General features: G+C 49.5%; 1 protein-coding gene across 1 annotated transcript in view; it reads right to left on the reverse strand.

Annotated features, from left to right (window-relative positions):
- Nucleotides 1–15,749, reverse strand: part of IGF1R (insulin like growth factor 1 receptor) — a 308,352-nt gene that overhangs the window by 41,465 nt on the left and 251,138 nt on the right. Inside the window, exons 7-11 of the mRNA XM_075557892.1 lie at nucleotides 8,207–8,421; nucleotides 6,460–6,586; nucleotides 4,850–5,088; nucleotides 395–562; nucleotides 33–237 (exon numbers count right to left, since the gene is read on the reverse strand). Of these exons, the coding sequence (XP_075414007.1) occupies nucleotides 33–237; nucleotides 395–562; nucleotides 4,850–5,088; nucleotides 6,460–6,586; nucleotides 8,207–8,421 (954 nt within the window). The remainder of the gene's footprint in view (nucleotides 1–32; nucleotides 238–394; nucleotides 563–4,849; nucleotides 5,089–6,459; nucleotides 6,587–8,206; nucleotides 8,422–15,749) is intronic.

Consider the following 15,749-nt stretch of genomic DNA (forward strand, 5'->3'; position numbering starts at 1 on the left):
ACATCTACATGCTTTCCCAAAGGAGCACGCACCTGGGCACAAAGATGGAATTGTGCAGGAAGTTCTCGAAGACTTTCCGGTACTCGGCTTCCTCCTTCTCCGTCTGCTTCTCGGCCTCGGTCTTGGGGCAGGCACAGCACGGCCCTTTCTCGCCACCACACACCTCCGTCTTGGGATTCTCTGTCACCTCCTCCAGGTCAATGGTGCCATCGGCATACTTCCGGATGGGAATTTTGTCTTCTCGGGAGAGAGGAACACAGGAGAGTGGAGGTGAAGCCCAAACCAACAGCGGTCAGACACAGCTCCCAGCCCACGGCCACCGGGGAGCTGGTGTCCAAGTCGGGGCTTGAGAGGCGACCTGCGCGTCTCAAGCCAACGGAAAGAGCCCCCTCACCTTTGGAGCAGTAGTTGTGCTGGTACAGGTAGCCGTCCTGCGGCTGCTGCTGCCACCTCACGATGTAGTAGCTCAGGTTGCCGTTCGGCAGGGACGGCGGGTTCCACTTCACTATCAGCTGCGAGGAGGAGTTGGAAGCGGACAGCACGTCCAGGGGGATGGAGGGGACTGGAACGAGAGACGAAGCACGCTTCAGAACACAGAACGCGTCTGAAATCCTCACAGGACTGACGCCGATCTCCCCAAGCCCAGCCGGCACTATCCACGACATCCGACTTTCCTAGTTGAATAAAACCTCATAGAGAACGTGTGAAATATGGGAAGAAAAAAATCGGAATTGTTACACGTTTTGACTTGACTCTTAAAAATTGGACTCTTTAAAAAGATCATTTTATGAGGGGCTCATACAACTGATCACAATCCATCCATACATCCATTGTGTAAAGCACATCTGTACATTCATTGTCCTCATCGTTCTCAAAACACTTGCTCTCTCCACTTCACGCCCTGGCATCAGCTCATTTTTCCTTGATAATTTAGAAATTATTATTGTGTCATATCTCATGCTATCCAATATCTCCCTTCACCCACTTTTCTGTTGTCTGTGCCCCAGGAAGGAGGTCACATGTAGATCCTTGTAATTGGTTCCCCCTTTCCACCCCACCCTCCCTCCACTCTCCCAATATCGCCACTCTCACCACTGGTCCTGAGGGGATCATCTGTTCTGGGTTCCCTGTGTTTCCAGTTCCTACCTGTACCAGTGCACATCCTCTGGTCTAGCCATATTTGTAAGGTAGAATTGGGATCATGATACTGGGGTGGGGGGTGGGGCGAAGCATTTAGGAACTAGAGGAAAGTTGTGTTTCATCGTTGCTACACTGCACCCTGACTGGCAACATTTGACACTAAAAGTCTACAGCAGTACTTTGGTACAACAGAAGAAAGCTGGGCCAGGTAAATTTGCAAAACAGGCGTGTGGCCTATGGTGTGCAGGTACAATGCATCCGTGTGCGGTGCCGTGCGTAAGATGACTGCTCTGTGGGTGGGTGGGTATCGTGGGTGGTGTGTGTGGGGATGTTTATCGGCAGAACAAGATTGTTCTTCCATTATAAAAATTTTCGTTCTTAGCTGTTAGTTTTGACATGGGCAATAAGTGGCCATTCATATTCTGGAAGGTAATAGAAATCGTGTTAATTTTTAAAAACTTTACATGAAATGAATACTCTTAATGGTTTTCTAGGGACACTACGCAAATCAACAAGAGGCCGCAGGTTTGACCTAGATAAGGTGATCACAATGAACATGGAAACACGAAATGAAACACAAGCTCTGTTTTAGTACTATATGCCAAGATTCTTCTTCAGAATTTTTATTTCAGGGAGTTCTGAGGAAAATGAACATTTCAGATTTGTAAAGAAGAAAGGATTGTGGGGAAAAATGAGGAGCTGATTCCAGGGGCTTAGGTGGAGAGCAAATGTTTTGAGAATGATGAGGGCAATGAATGTACAAATGTGCTTAAAAAAAAAAAGCCACAGAGTGGCAGAATAGATGTTTTTAAAAAGAAGCATCGTCGTGGAGAGCAAATGTGTTGAGAATCATGAGGGTAATGAATGTACAAATTTGCTTTACACAATTGATGTATGTATGGATTGTGATACGAGTTGTATGAGCCCCCAATAAAATGACTTTAAAAAAAAGAAAAGATTGTGGGGAACTACCAAGGTGAGGGGAGATGATGTAAAACCGACAGTTAATAAAAATACCTACTTTTTCTTATTTATTACAACTGCCCTTAATTTAAATCATTTTATCGGGGGCTCGTACAACTCTTATCGCAATCCAAATGTACATCCATTGTGTCAAACACATTTGTACATTTGTTGCCCTCATCATTCTCAAAATAGTTGCTTTCCACTTGAGCCCTTGGAATCAGCTCCTCATTTTCCCCCATCCTCCCTGCTTCCCCCTCCCTTATGAGCCCTTGATAATTTATAAATGCTTATTATTTTGTCATATCTTGCCCTGCCCGACGTCTCCCTTCACCCACTTTCCTGTTGTCCGTCCCCCAGGGAGGGGGTCACATGTAGACAAGTGCCCATTAAAAAATGTCAAATTTTAGAAATTTTCACAAAATGTGACTGGCGTACATTTCATGCAAATCTCCAATAAACACAGTAAGGTGGCAGTATGAAAGGGGAGAGGGGATGAAGACAGACGAGCGTGTGCGCCCGAGTGCGCACGTGCATGCCAGAGGCGTGGGGAGGAGACAGTCCCGTCAGGGAAAGGGCCCGGGAACCCACTGAGTCTGTAGTCCTGCTAGAGTGGAATGATTATGACACAACTATGAAAAGCAGTCTCCAAACTCAATCATACTTACTTAGCCCCTGGTTTCAAGAAATAGACTCTATTTGCAGAAAAAGGAATTCTATGGACAGGCAAAGCACCACATCTGGTGCAGCGTGACTTAACCCCAAACCCACCGCTAGAGTGGACGCCGGCATGGATGATGAGTGTGTCCCAACCAGATGCCACCGGGCGGGCTCCAGTCATGGCGGCCGCACAGCTGTCATGGCCGAAGTGTGGCTGGTGTTCCAGGAGACTCTTGCTAAGCCTTTCTGGAGAGGCTCGGTGGGTCCATTTAACCCCTCAGTAACTGAGCATGTGAACCATTCACCTCGCCCACTAGGGTCTCCTAGTGCACCCAAATCCTATGCATTTGGAAAATATACACAAATGGCTGTTTGTTTGTTCTTATCATGTCCTCATCCTGAAGGGCTGTGTAAAATGGAGCTATGGGCCAGGGGAGGAGAGATGTTTTCACCAGTGGGTATCTTGAAGAGGTGGTACCGCCGGTGAAGCGCCGGGCTACTAAGCACAACATTGGTGATTCCAGACCACGGGCCGCTCCTCGGGGCAACAGCGAGGCTGCCGGCCCCAGTAATGACTGACGGCTCAAGAAAGCCACGTAGGGTCCCCCATGACTCAGAATCGGCTCAACGGCAATGCTTTTGATTATTGTTATGGCTGTAGTTTTCCACTTCTGTCTACCTCTGTGAAATCTTCGTGACTCGAAATGACGTTGGAGAGCCAATGGGGGATGGGAGGGCACAGGCACACCGACCATCGTGGTTTCACCCACAGGGGTTCAGGGGTGAAAAGGGCCGTGTGCTGATCACGCCTTCCATTGAAGCCAACTACGCATGCATGGGCCCGGCTCCTCCGCAAAGGGCCGACAGAGATGAGAGAAGAGGAAACCAAGTTCAGAAAACAGCCTGAGTACAGAATACAGCTGTTAAAAAGGGTTCGAAGAGCAAGAAAAAGGCACTGCATCTCGCCACCACCTGTCTGTCTGTAGTTTCCATATTGCTGGAAGCCATGCCAGTAATGTCATCCTGGTGGATAGGTTTTGGCACAAGGACCATACTACGAGAGACCAGGCAGAAAGACCTGGAGACCTATTTTGAGAATTAGTGACTAAGGGTCTTACAGAGCACGCACCCCAGAGCACTGTCTGAGCCACTTCCTTTAGCTAGATCACCCGGAGGAGGGACAAGCTACTAAAGAACATCGTGATTAGGGAAAGAGGGCCAGCAAGAGAGTGGGAGACTGTGGGAAACCGAAGACCAGGCTGAGAATTATGCATGGACAAATTCTCTATAGTCAAATTTGAGGAAGCCTGGGAGGCTGGGATTCTGAATGGAGGGAGACGTTTACATTTGTGAGTTGGAGAAGAGTCCCAGTTACATTTTCCTAATTAAACATCATCCCCACCATAGCCCCCATTATAGAGCCACCTGAACGACCCCTCCTCCCAGCACATGGCTAGTTAATAGCCAGCCAGCAGCCTTATCTAGAGGAGCAGACGCATTGCTGTTGTTCTCACCTCTACCTGCCTCTGCCCTCGGACCTCTAAGATACTGCCCACCTTGTTTCACAGGTGGGTGTCCCTGGTTGGGGTGGGGTGGGTGGGCCTGCACATCCCAAGACTATCTCAGTTGGTGGAAGAATACATTCTCTCTCTCTCTCTTTCCCACTCAGATCTGGCTACGTGGAGGAGAGGCGCACCTAAAAACTTCTGCCCGTTTCTGATTTCTTCCCTTCAATCATCCCGTCCAGATGCGGGCTGGCTCCCACAGGAGAACCTCTGTGAGACAGGCTGACATGAGGGCCACAACAATAAGCCCAGTCATAGGAGCGACTGTGAGGATGCTGGAGGACGTGGCACGGTTGTGCATTGTGGTCAATGGATCGCCATGATTTGGGATGGCAAGATGGCAACTAGCATCAGTAGCATTGCCTCCTGATCTAAAAGGCATATAAAAATCAGAATGGGCCAGGACAGAGGAACAATGAACATATTTAATTACTGATCTCCCAACTGTAGCTTGCAATAAGCAAACCCACTGAGCTGAAAAAGTAGTATGGGGTTCAGAGGGGCTGATCGAAGGTGGATACCTGATGCATTGGTGCGAATGTATAAGATCTCGCTCTTGGCCCCACGGATGTGGTCGTTCTCCACCATGGTCAGAGTCACCGCCTTGACATAAACAGCATACTGAGTCCAGGGCTTCAGGCCATGCAGTAAAATGCCTGGTTCAACATCTTTGTTGGTAGGGAGGTCCACGTCCACCATGTTCCAGCTGTTGGATCCACAGGCATCCTGCCCATCATACTCGGTCACGTTTTTATAGGGGCTGAAAGATAACCAGTGAAACTCAGAGAATGTTGTAGGGTGATGACACCAGCTCTCAAAACCTTTCCCTAGTGGCCGAGCATGTCACAGATTCAATAGTGGGGATTCTAAATAATATGACCAATCAATTAGGCTTTATAGACTATTTCACCACATTTTTGCACTATCGAGGTGAAAGCTGTGACAGGAAGGGCAAGTTCTACAGTTACTGGAGTTGATAGTGCACTACACCCTAATTACATACACAAATGTGATTTTCATCTCTCCCTATTTTGGCCCTCAAGTATGATCAATGCCAACATCATATATTGATATAGGATAACTTTGGGAGAAAAACAACTTTGCTAGAGAATAACAGAAGTTGCTTCTAATATTTAATTTTTCACAAATAATGTTTACATATCTTATCATATTTAAATATTTCATTTCCAGGTTATCTCAATTGTCATCAACTCCTTAGTAAAATTACTAGCCTACGTTGCCAACACATTGGTAAGACCATCTAATAGAACATGGTGTTTTACACACACAGTTGGCCATGGGATCCGACCGCAGATATGAATGTGAGCTGGCTCCCGCCATAATAGGGGATGACGCGTTGGCTCCATAAATAGGAGGGCTGAGTGACTAATTATCATGAGCCTTCTCCTTCTCATTGGTTATGACCCTCCACAGGGCCCCAGCTGCAGCAGGGACACAGTACAAGATACAGCCATTGGTGACATCTTATTCTGCTCTATAGCAGCCAAGCACCCAAGAAAAGGCCCGTGGCATTAAAATATCACCTAGACAAGACTAAGTGCACTAAGGGGATCGCTTGGACACTGGGAATAAGGGAAGTGGAGGGAGTTTTTAAAGGCGATGACATGAGAAGAGGCTGCCAGCAGCCATTGCGAGAAGTTATGTTCAGTTCCCAGGCACTGAACTCGGTTGGCCTCCAGTCTCCTTCCTCTGTCCAGAGATCTCCACAGACAGAGTGACTGAAATAAGGTGAAGGACAGGCAGCCTAGAAGGTCAGTCAGGGTACCATGAATGGTTGTGTGGCAGTGGGGTGGGGAGGGGGGATCCCCAGAGTAGTGGGGGTGGGCATTTCCACCATTAGAAATTTGGAATAACGTGATTCTCTGGAAAGCAAACCTTCCCCACTCTGTTTATTTTATTCAAAAATCTCCAATTATTCGCTAAAGAAGGAAAGGCCTGAAGCCAACTCTTTTACACTTGTGGTGGCCACCAGCCACGATGGCCATCCAAGGGCAGCTGGGCGGACACCAGAGAGTACAGCCATGACACCCAGCATTGTTCCCCCTGGACAAGCGACTGGACGCGCTTGCAGCCCGATGGCCAGAGGACAACAGCAAACGCAGGGACTCACGCTTCCTTGTAGTACACGGTGAAGCTGATGAGGTCCCTGTAGTCAGGAGGGCGGTACCGGTGCCACGTGATGATGATGTGGTTCTTCCACGTGTTGGTGGAGGTGAAATGCAGCACATCACTCTCACCTGGGGCACAGAGGCGCAGGTATCAGGGACAAATATTACGGGTTCTCCACATCCCTCGGAAATTCACCTGCCCCAGTCCCACGCCCCTCTTCTCCATTGCTGTATCCCCTTTCTGGAGTTCTTGGGTGACTTATTTCGAAAGAACCCGCACATTTTACTATGTAGACAGCTTTCCGGGAGCTCACTGTGTTGTGCAAACTCAAACCGTTGCTGTTTGAATGTCAGAATAGAACTGTACTTCACTGCGTCTTCAGCAACAAATTCTTTGAAAGGAAATCACCAGCTCTTTCTTCTAAGGCACTTTTGGGGAGACTCAAACTTCCCACTTTGGGTTAGCAACTGAACTCATTAATCATTAGATTTCTACACCGGCTGAGTGCGGGGGAAATGCACAGGAGCTCCAGCAAATTGCCTCCCACCCTCATAGGTGCCTGATCCTGCTCCACACCCAGGAGGTGAGGCTGAGAGACTGAAAGCAGCTCCGAACGAGGAGACTTTAGGTTTCCTGTGTCGGAGGGAGGTCAGGAAAAACGGTGCGGGCTTCCTGTGAGGGTTATATAGCAAGAAAGCCTTGGCTTCACTTTCCAGTGAAAATAGGTAGCAGCTGTCTTCAGACTGCCCTGGGATGGAAACAGGGGGCAAATTCTCTGGAGCATCCTCGTTTGCCAAGCTTCGAAGAGGAGCTTCAGCGTGTGGAAGAGGGAGGGGAGCAGGCACTGGAGTTCCCAGGGCTAAATCGGCTCTCCAGCTCTGCACGAGCCATCTCAGTGCTAACGCTCCTCCTGGGGCATCTCCTCCTGGCAATCCTGACACCAGACGACCAAACCCACGCCAGATGCTGATGATTTTACAAACTCCACTCCTCTAGGTGCGTGAGGGTCCTTGTGCGCGTGCGTGGGCATCCGCGCAAACTACCCTGGATTACATAAATAACTCTATTTTTTTCTTTATTAAAAAGCTAATGGTGAAGACAGAACATGTATTAGACAGGCAAACAAAGCCACAACGTTAAAACAACAACAAGGAAGTCGATTTCACACAAGGTTAAGAAAGAAATGTACTTTCTATCTCAGACCGGAGAGTAAATGTATATTGCTGTTTCACTGGTGGAACCGGTGGCACGTTATAAAATTTCAAAACCAGCTCAACGCAGATCACATTTGCTCTGTTAGGGTCATAGCCCTGCCCAAAGGGCAGAAATCTGGTGGCCTGCATGGGCTGTGGTAATCACTGGGCTCCCTCTCCCTCTCTGCAGCATCTCTCCTGGGGCACCAAGGGTGCAGAGAGCTCACTCTTAGGACAGGCAGTGCTGGCGCTTTTTGCAAAAACCATCTAGTGGTATGCCCACATAAGAGGGCATCAGTCATCTGTAAACCATCAGCAACCCCTTAAAATCGGCGTGAGAAGTTATGTGCAAGGCACAGACGCGGACACGGATGTCCTGAGCCTACTCTGCTACTGATTATAGACACGGAAGCATGGGCAGAGGGCTGGTGAGGCGGCCCCCAGGCGCAGCCCTGCCCTGCACCAGCCCCTCCCCTCCCCTCCCCTCCCCACTAGGTAGAGCAAGGCAGGAACCCCTGCAGGACGGGCTCTGCGGCTGCCACTGCGCCCACTCACAGGAGGCTCGTTCGCCGTTGTTCCTTGTGTTTATGTCCCCTTTGTTCTGGCGGCCTTTAGTCCCCGTCACTTCCTCCATGCGATAGATTTCGGACACGCACAGTTTGGGGTTGAAAGCAAAGTACATTTTCCCCTCCTTGATGGTCAGGTTCCGGTGGTCCCAGTCCCACAGCTGCTGCAGGTTCTGGTTGTCCAGGACATAGAAGGAGTAGTTCCTGGAGGAACAGAGAGAAACATCAGCACACTGCCCCGCCTTTCTCCCGGGCCCTCCCTGCTCAGGATGGGGCTCTGAGCACAGCCTTCTTGTCCAGAACAGATTTAGCGATTGACACTCTGTAAAGAGTGCCGAGTGACTGTCCACAATGGCAACAACATGCTGACATGGGTAGGACACGACTCTCACAGCAAACCCCGCTTCCACTCCAGAGGATGCTGCTTGAATCACCCCCTAGAGCCGCCTTTGGTTACTTTTCTCAGAGTAGGGTAAGCACATTGTGTCTGCCATCAGGACAGGCGAGTAGATACGCTCTGCTACTCAACTGGAACAGCTTACATATTTGCTGTGGAGAGCTTCCCATGATCCCGGAGTAAATCCCATCCCGGTCCAATCAGGAGCGGGTGGCAGAGCAGCAAGCAAACAAGGCAGGACACAGAGAATGACGCACTGTGGACCAGTTGTGGGCCTGCTCACCCCTCCAGCTTCACCCCACCCTGCAGAGCCCCAGCTTCAGCCTCTGGAGAAGGTATTGGGATGAGAAACAGTCCAGGCTGGGCAGTCTCCCTGGGCCACCTGCCTAGCTCACAGCTGCGTAGTGCCCAGCACAGAGGGTACATCCCATTACCTGGACAACGAAGGGGGCAAGGTGTGGGTCACAAATTTATGCTTTCATCAAACTCCCGGGGGATGTGGCTGCAGCTGGTCCAGACATTCTAGTTTAGAACCACTGCTCTAAGGGATGCTGAGCCCCAGCGGTGCTTGCTTCCTGGCCCATGAAAGGAGATGGGAGAGCTGGTTGTGGGACCTAAGCAAGTGTCCCTGGCTCCTCGGTCCCGAAAGTCCACGGCAGGGAGGCGACAGAGCAGATACCAGTGCTCCTCTCTCCGGCTCCCAGGGCACCCAGAGCCTCCCTCTCCTGCTCGGCCACCTTAGTGTCTCTATGCGGCACCTTCACATACTTCCTGTGTGACACGATGGCACAGGGCCAGCACCCAGACACGTGATGTGGAAAAAGGGAGTCCAGCCTCTTTCCAGAGCCGGGACAGATGGCAGATATCTCACCCCAAAGCCCTTCAGGACTCCTCTCTAGAGAATGACTTCTTTACTCCCTCGCTGCGACCCTAACCACCTGTCTAGCCTCCAGCCACATCCGTCTAAAGCGGAGTGCACAGCATGGTTACAACACTGCCACGCAGGCCAGGGCATTTCTCTGGGAAGTCAGAGGGGCTTCCCTCCCGGATGAGAAGGGAGCCAGAGCCAGGATGCAGTGGCATGAAGGCAGGTGAGGTGGTCCTTTCTGATCCCACCTTAGTCACCTGCAGGAAGAGAGGTTTGAGCAGCAGATATGTGACCCGAGTGGCCAAGACGACTCACAGAGCGGATACAGAATCTGCCCCACAGCTTGAAGCCCATCACCTCCCAGGCACTGGCTCCTCCGCTGCACATGAATGTGGTAGGGCTGGGATGCTGCCTGGGAAGGGCTCACTGCTTTCCAGAGGCAGCTTCTGCGAATCCCACCCAGGCTCCTCGGAAAACCCACCACCCAGAGGTGTCTTTGCACATTCGACAGCCAGACAGCAGAGTGCCGGGAACCTGCAACTGAGAAGTTGTCTACGTGCATCGCCAGACATTGTGTGCACCAAAGGCAGCGTGTCCAGAAGGGAGCGCGGGGCAGGCGTAGTCAGGTCTGTGTCCCTCAGGCAGACCCATCCAGCTCTCCCCCTCTCAATTCCAGGTGCTGGTGATGTTGCTGACAGGTAAGAGGTGTCCGTCAATCAGGGAACTGAAGGAGGAGTCCAGGAGGAAAAACGCTTCCTGTCATACACATGCTGGGTTGACATGAGTTGGAATCTGTTCAGTAGCCTTCTCTTCCTCCTCCTCCTCCTCCTCTGAGCCTACATTCATGCTTGCAGATCTTTGTGGCTTTCAAAGAGATCCTGCAGAGCCAAGATTGCTCTCAACATGGCTGGCTGCTCCTGAGTGCCCGAGTTAGCTTCATGGGCCCATATTCCTTCATGCTGGAGAAACCTCTGGGCCAATTACTGGCAAAATGGCCTCTTAAGCCAGGAAAAGGCTGGTCTTAGCAAATTCATTTTACTAGCAATGGGTAAGCCTGCACTGAAAATACCTTCTCCACACACAGCCCTCTCCGCCATAGGAGGAAGCCTGAATTACAAATCCGAGCTACGACAAGTGAATGGCAGGCACACTCATGTGCTGTGTAGTGATTAATCACTCTCAGAAGCAAGATTCCTTCTGCAGTAAACAGAAACATTTTTCACACTATCAAGGAGGCTCAGAGCCAGGACACCAATATTAATAAAACCCACATGCTATGGCAGCTATAAAAGCTAAAGAAGAAGAATAAGAAAGGCAAGACCCTCGTCGAAATAAGAATCAGGCCGTTCCCGTGCTGCCTCACAATATTGGCCTTGTGCTTCGTACCCTGGCTTTTAACATGGCTCTCCCAATTCCTTCAGTCATCAGTGTAGAATGAAAACACAGCCCCCAAACAGAGACTCTCCTGCACATCTTCAAGACACACAAATGTCAAATTTTCACTTACACACATCCGCCGCAACACCCCCTCCCCCCGGAGAAAATGGTCACTAAAGTAAATTGCTCACTAAATGTGATTTCCAAGTTGTTCTACGTTCACTGCTTTTATATCCAGGGAACATTTTAAAATTAATCATTTTTTGTTATTTTGTTTCTATATTTACGGGGCCCTATCTGTCAATCTGTAGACACACCTTTAGCTGGGCAGACATTTCCTCCTTTGGAAGTTAGCTGGCGGTCGCCTAGAAGGTGCTCTGGTGACAGTGGGCTGTTAACCACAAGGTTAGCCATTCAAACCCACCAGCTGCAGTGCTGGGAAAAGATGAGGCTGTCTGCACTTGGAAAGCTTTACAGCCTTGGAAACCCCATGGAGCAGATCTACTGCGTTGATGGCAGTGAGGTTTCTATCCTGGAAGGCATCGACGTATTACCTGCACTGATATTTTCAATGCCTCATCTTACCCTTAACCACACCACTCATGTCTCAGTACGGTCACCTCGTATCTAAGAAACACCGGAAGGATCCAGAAGAAATACAAGCCTTATCTACCATCAGAGGTGACTAGCACTTAGAAGATAGTCCTGGGTACAGGGCTTGAAACATCACATTTGGGAACCAAGGGTCCAGGTCTGGGGCCTCATTTCTGCTATTTTATTAAGTAACAACTCCCGGCCGAGCCCTGCAGTGACTTCTGGCCATGTGGCTGGTGTGAAGACTCGGATGAGGTAATATTAAAGATACTGTGAACTTTAAACCACGTCATAAATGTGTGGAATCACTGCACTCTGAAGTGTCAAAGTCCCCGAAGAACATGAAAGCCTGGTCCCCAGACAAAAGGGGGCAAATGAGCCCGAGGCCTCCAGGCTGCGGAAGGGAAGAGGCATTCCTCTCGTTTCGCCCCTTGCAGACAGAGTGGGGGAAGTACAAGCACACAGATTTGTACTTTCATTTCTCAGAGGAAAAATGCCTTTCTTGATGGCCATCCAGGGGGCATCCGAGCCCAGCACGTAAGACTCTCACTGGCCTCAACCAATCCTCCCATGAGCTCAGGTCCATGCCACAAGCCACCCTGGGGGTTCAGCATCACCCCAAACTCCAAACTCACTGCCATCCAATTGATTCCAACTCAGAGCCATAGCGACCCTGCAGGACAGCCTAGAACTTGTTCCCGTGGGTTTACGAGACTGCAACTCTTCATAACTCTTCACAGGAGTAGAAAGCCCGCCTTTCTCACACTGAGCAGCTGAAGTGTGGCAGTCCAACACTACCCACTAGGCCTCCAGGGCTCCTCACAGGAGCTCAGTCCACAGCACTAAGAACCTCTTGAATACTCAGAAAGTATCTTCTCTGCATTGAAGTATCATTTACTCACCAACACTTCACCCAACCTAAGCTCCTAGTTCCAGATGAAACTCACTCACTGCCCTTGAGTCGATAGTGACGCATAGTGATTCGTACTACAGGAAAGGGTACAACTGCCCCTGTGGGTCTGCAAGGCTGTAACTCCTGACAGGAGTAGAAAGCCTTGTCTGTCTCCCTCGGGGCAGCTGGTGGTTTTGAGTCAAACATGTAACCGCTAAGTCACCAAAGTGCCTTGTACAGTTCCAAGTAAACGTGTGCTTGTCTACCTGTAACCAGGACCCGATTTTAGAACATGCCCATCACCCTAAAAGTTCTCTCATGCATATTTGTTGCCCACCCTCAATCCCAGCCTTTTAAAAAAATCATTTTATTGGGGGCTCATACAACTCTCATCACAATCCATGCATACATCCATTGTGTAAAGCACATTTGTACATTCGTTGCCCTCATCATTCTTTAACATTTGCTCTCCACTTAAGCCCTTGGCATCAGCTCATTTTCCCCCTCCCTCCCCTCTCCCCCCTCCCTCACGAACCCCTGATAATTTCATATCTTACACTGTCCGATGTCTCCCCTCACCCACACTTTTCTGTTGTCCGTCCCCCAGGTAGGAGGTTATATGTAGATCCCTGTAATCAGTTTCCCTTTTCCACTCCACCCTCCCGATATCGCCACTCTCACCACTGGTCCCGAAGGGATCATCCATCCTGGATTTCCTGTGTTTCCAGTTCTTATTTGTACCAGTGTACATCCTCTGGTCTAGCCAGACTTGCAAGGTGGAATTGGGATCATGATAGTGGGTGAGGAGGAAGCATTTAGGAAAGTTATATGTTTCATCATTGCTTCACTGCACCCTGACTGGCTCATCTCCTTCCTGAGACCCTTCTGTAAGGGGATGTCCGGTTGCCTACAGATGGGCTTTGGGGCCCCACTCCGCACTCCCCCCTCATTCACAATGATATGATTTTTTTGTTCTTTGATGATGCCCGATACCTCATCTCTTCAACACCTGGTGGTCACACGGACTGGTGTGCTTCTTCCACATGGGCTCGGTTGCTTCTGAGTTAGATGGCCACTTGTTTACCTTCAAGCCTTTAATACCCCAGACACTCTATCTTTTGATAGCCGGGCACCATCTGCTTTATTCACCACATTTGCTTATGCACTTGCTTTGTCTTCCGTGATTGTGTCGGAAGATGAGTATCATGCAATCCCATCCTTTTTGCCTCTTAAGTTTTTGCCTTTTCCAGAAATTATGTATTAATTGTGATCAAATAATACACAGCCTTTCGTGTTTGGTTCTTTACACTGGCATGAAGATTCTAGACATCCACCATGCCGTTACATGTAGCAGTAGCTCGTTCCTTTGACTCTATGGCACCATAGTTAGTTTAGTCATTTGTCGATAAAGACATCTGGAGCACTTCCAGTGGGTTGTGTTGGGAGAGGGGAGCATACTCTGGATGGCACTGCGGTGGACACTGGCATACCTGTCTTGGCACACAGGATTTCCAGTATCAGGGCGCCAGGAAGTGGACCAAAGGAGCATCATGAGGCCGCATTCTCAGAACACACTCCCTTCTCATATTTTTCACTATCTAGGCAACAGAGCTGAGCAGCACCAAAGAATTTGAAGATGTAAATCCTTATTAATTTGACAACAGAAAACAAGGCTTTCCAAATATAGCCATTTAATAGATAACTGAAATATTCTCTCTGATTCCGGGCATTAAAAACAAAGCCACTTGATAGAAATCTTGTGCACAGGGAGTATGGAATCTCTCCTCCTTAGACAGCAGAACATTGGGTATCTTACTTCCAAGGTCACAGCCCTAGAAGTCAGTCACAATGCCCAGAGCAAGCACAGTCCTAGAGGGGGCCTAGCCATCTGTGTTCTCCTGGACAAGCCAAAGGCTGCTTCACTGGCTGCCCGGCCTGCTGCATTATGGCGATGCCAGATGAGAAAACTGGCTCACATCGAGTGCAGTGTAAAGTGGGTAGGCGCCGAGAACAGACTGGAAGGCACTGCTGGTGCTGTAGCAGAGCTGGTCCCAGACTCACGGTGGCTCTCTGCACGCTGGAATGAGATGCTGCCCCCCATCCTATGCCGTCCCCACGGTGGCTGTGGAGCTGGCAAGACTCACAGGTTTTCATTGGCTGGCTTTTGGAAGTAGGTTGCTGTCAGCTCTGCTGTCCTGGTTTGTCATACTCTCGAAGCCCTACTGCGTTCTTCTGCTAGGCACCATACCAACACACAGCCTCCACTAACAGTCTAACACTCAACCCCTCGCCTTCCCCATTCACCCACACCCACTGCCATTGAGTCGGCCAATTCACAGGAACCCTGGATCGGGTCTGATACTGTACACCTTATGGGACCAGAGAGCCCTTTCTTTCTCCCTTGGAGTGGCCAGGGGCCTTGAGCCACCGACCTTGAGGTTAACAGTCCAACACCCAGCCCACAGTGCCACCAGAGCCCCACGGCCTTATTCTCCTAGGCAACACGCTGAAACGCCATACTCTGGAGCTGCCAACAGCCTGGACGCGAAAGAGACACATTGAGGTGGATCCCAGAAAACCAAGGGTATCGGGTGAGTGAAGCCCCCCCCACCCAGAGTTTCTGGGTTCTCCATCCAAACGAAAATGGAGAACTCGTCGGTCCTATTGAATCTACTTTTATCTTATTTGTGCTCTCCCTGGCTGTAACAGAGGCTCAAGGAAAATGGACCATTGCTGGCTGTAGAATGACAAGAACATAGTTAAGGAGAAAAACACGAAAGTTCTCTAAGCTGGGTAAACAAAAGCAAGACCTAAAGGGATAAAGCCATAGCTCCCAAGCATTCCGAAATAATGAAGCCATCTAGGAATCGTTATCAAAATAAATGGAATCCCTTGGGCATCCTGGCTTAGTCTGGATGGGGTAAAATCTGTGAGCCAAGATTTTTTTTTTAAAAAGCTCTTTCAGTTGACCTGCTGTTCCTGTGTAACGAAGGTAGAAACTTCTAGAATAAAAACTACCTTGGATTCAACCAAACACACAAACATCTTTCTAAAAGCTACCCTAATATTTTTCTCCTCAAAAGCATCTGAGTTCCAGTAACCTCCCAAATTATAACAGCAACATCTGGTGTACAGCACCTGACACATCGCTAACACCACCTAACTCTGCAGTATTATTTGCCAAACGGGCTCCAGGATGCTCCACCAGCTGCCTTTGCTCTGGTTGCCTCTTCCCTGAACGGACCTTTAGTCACCCTCCTCTTTCGGTGTTTTCATAGACCCTTCAAGACTCACCCCAAATGCCACCCTCTTCTCGGAAGCCTGTCTGATCATCTCTTCCTCCTTCATCCTTTGGCAAATTCCCTATCTTTTCTTCCTGGTGCTCTGCACGTTCCGATTTGTAC

Source organism: Tenrec ecaudatus, chromosome 9 (genome assembly GCF_050624435.1).
Source record: "Tenrec ecaudatus isolate mTenEca1 chromosome 9, mTenEca1.hap1, whole genome shotgun sequence".
In the NCBI taxonomy this organism is placed as follows: Eukaryota; Metazoa; Chordata; class Mammalia; order Afrosoricida; family Tenrecidae; genus Tenrec; species Tenrec ecaudatus.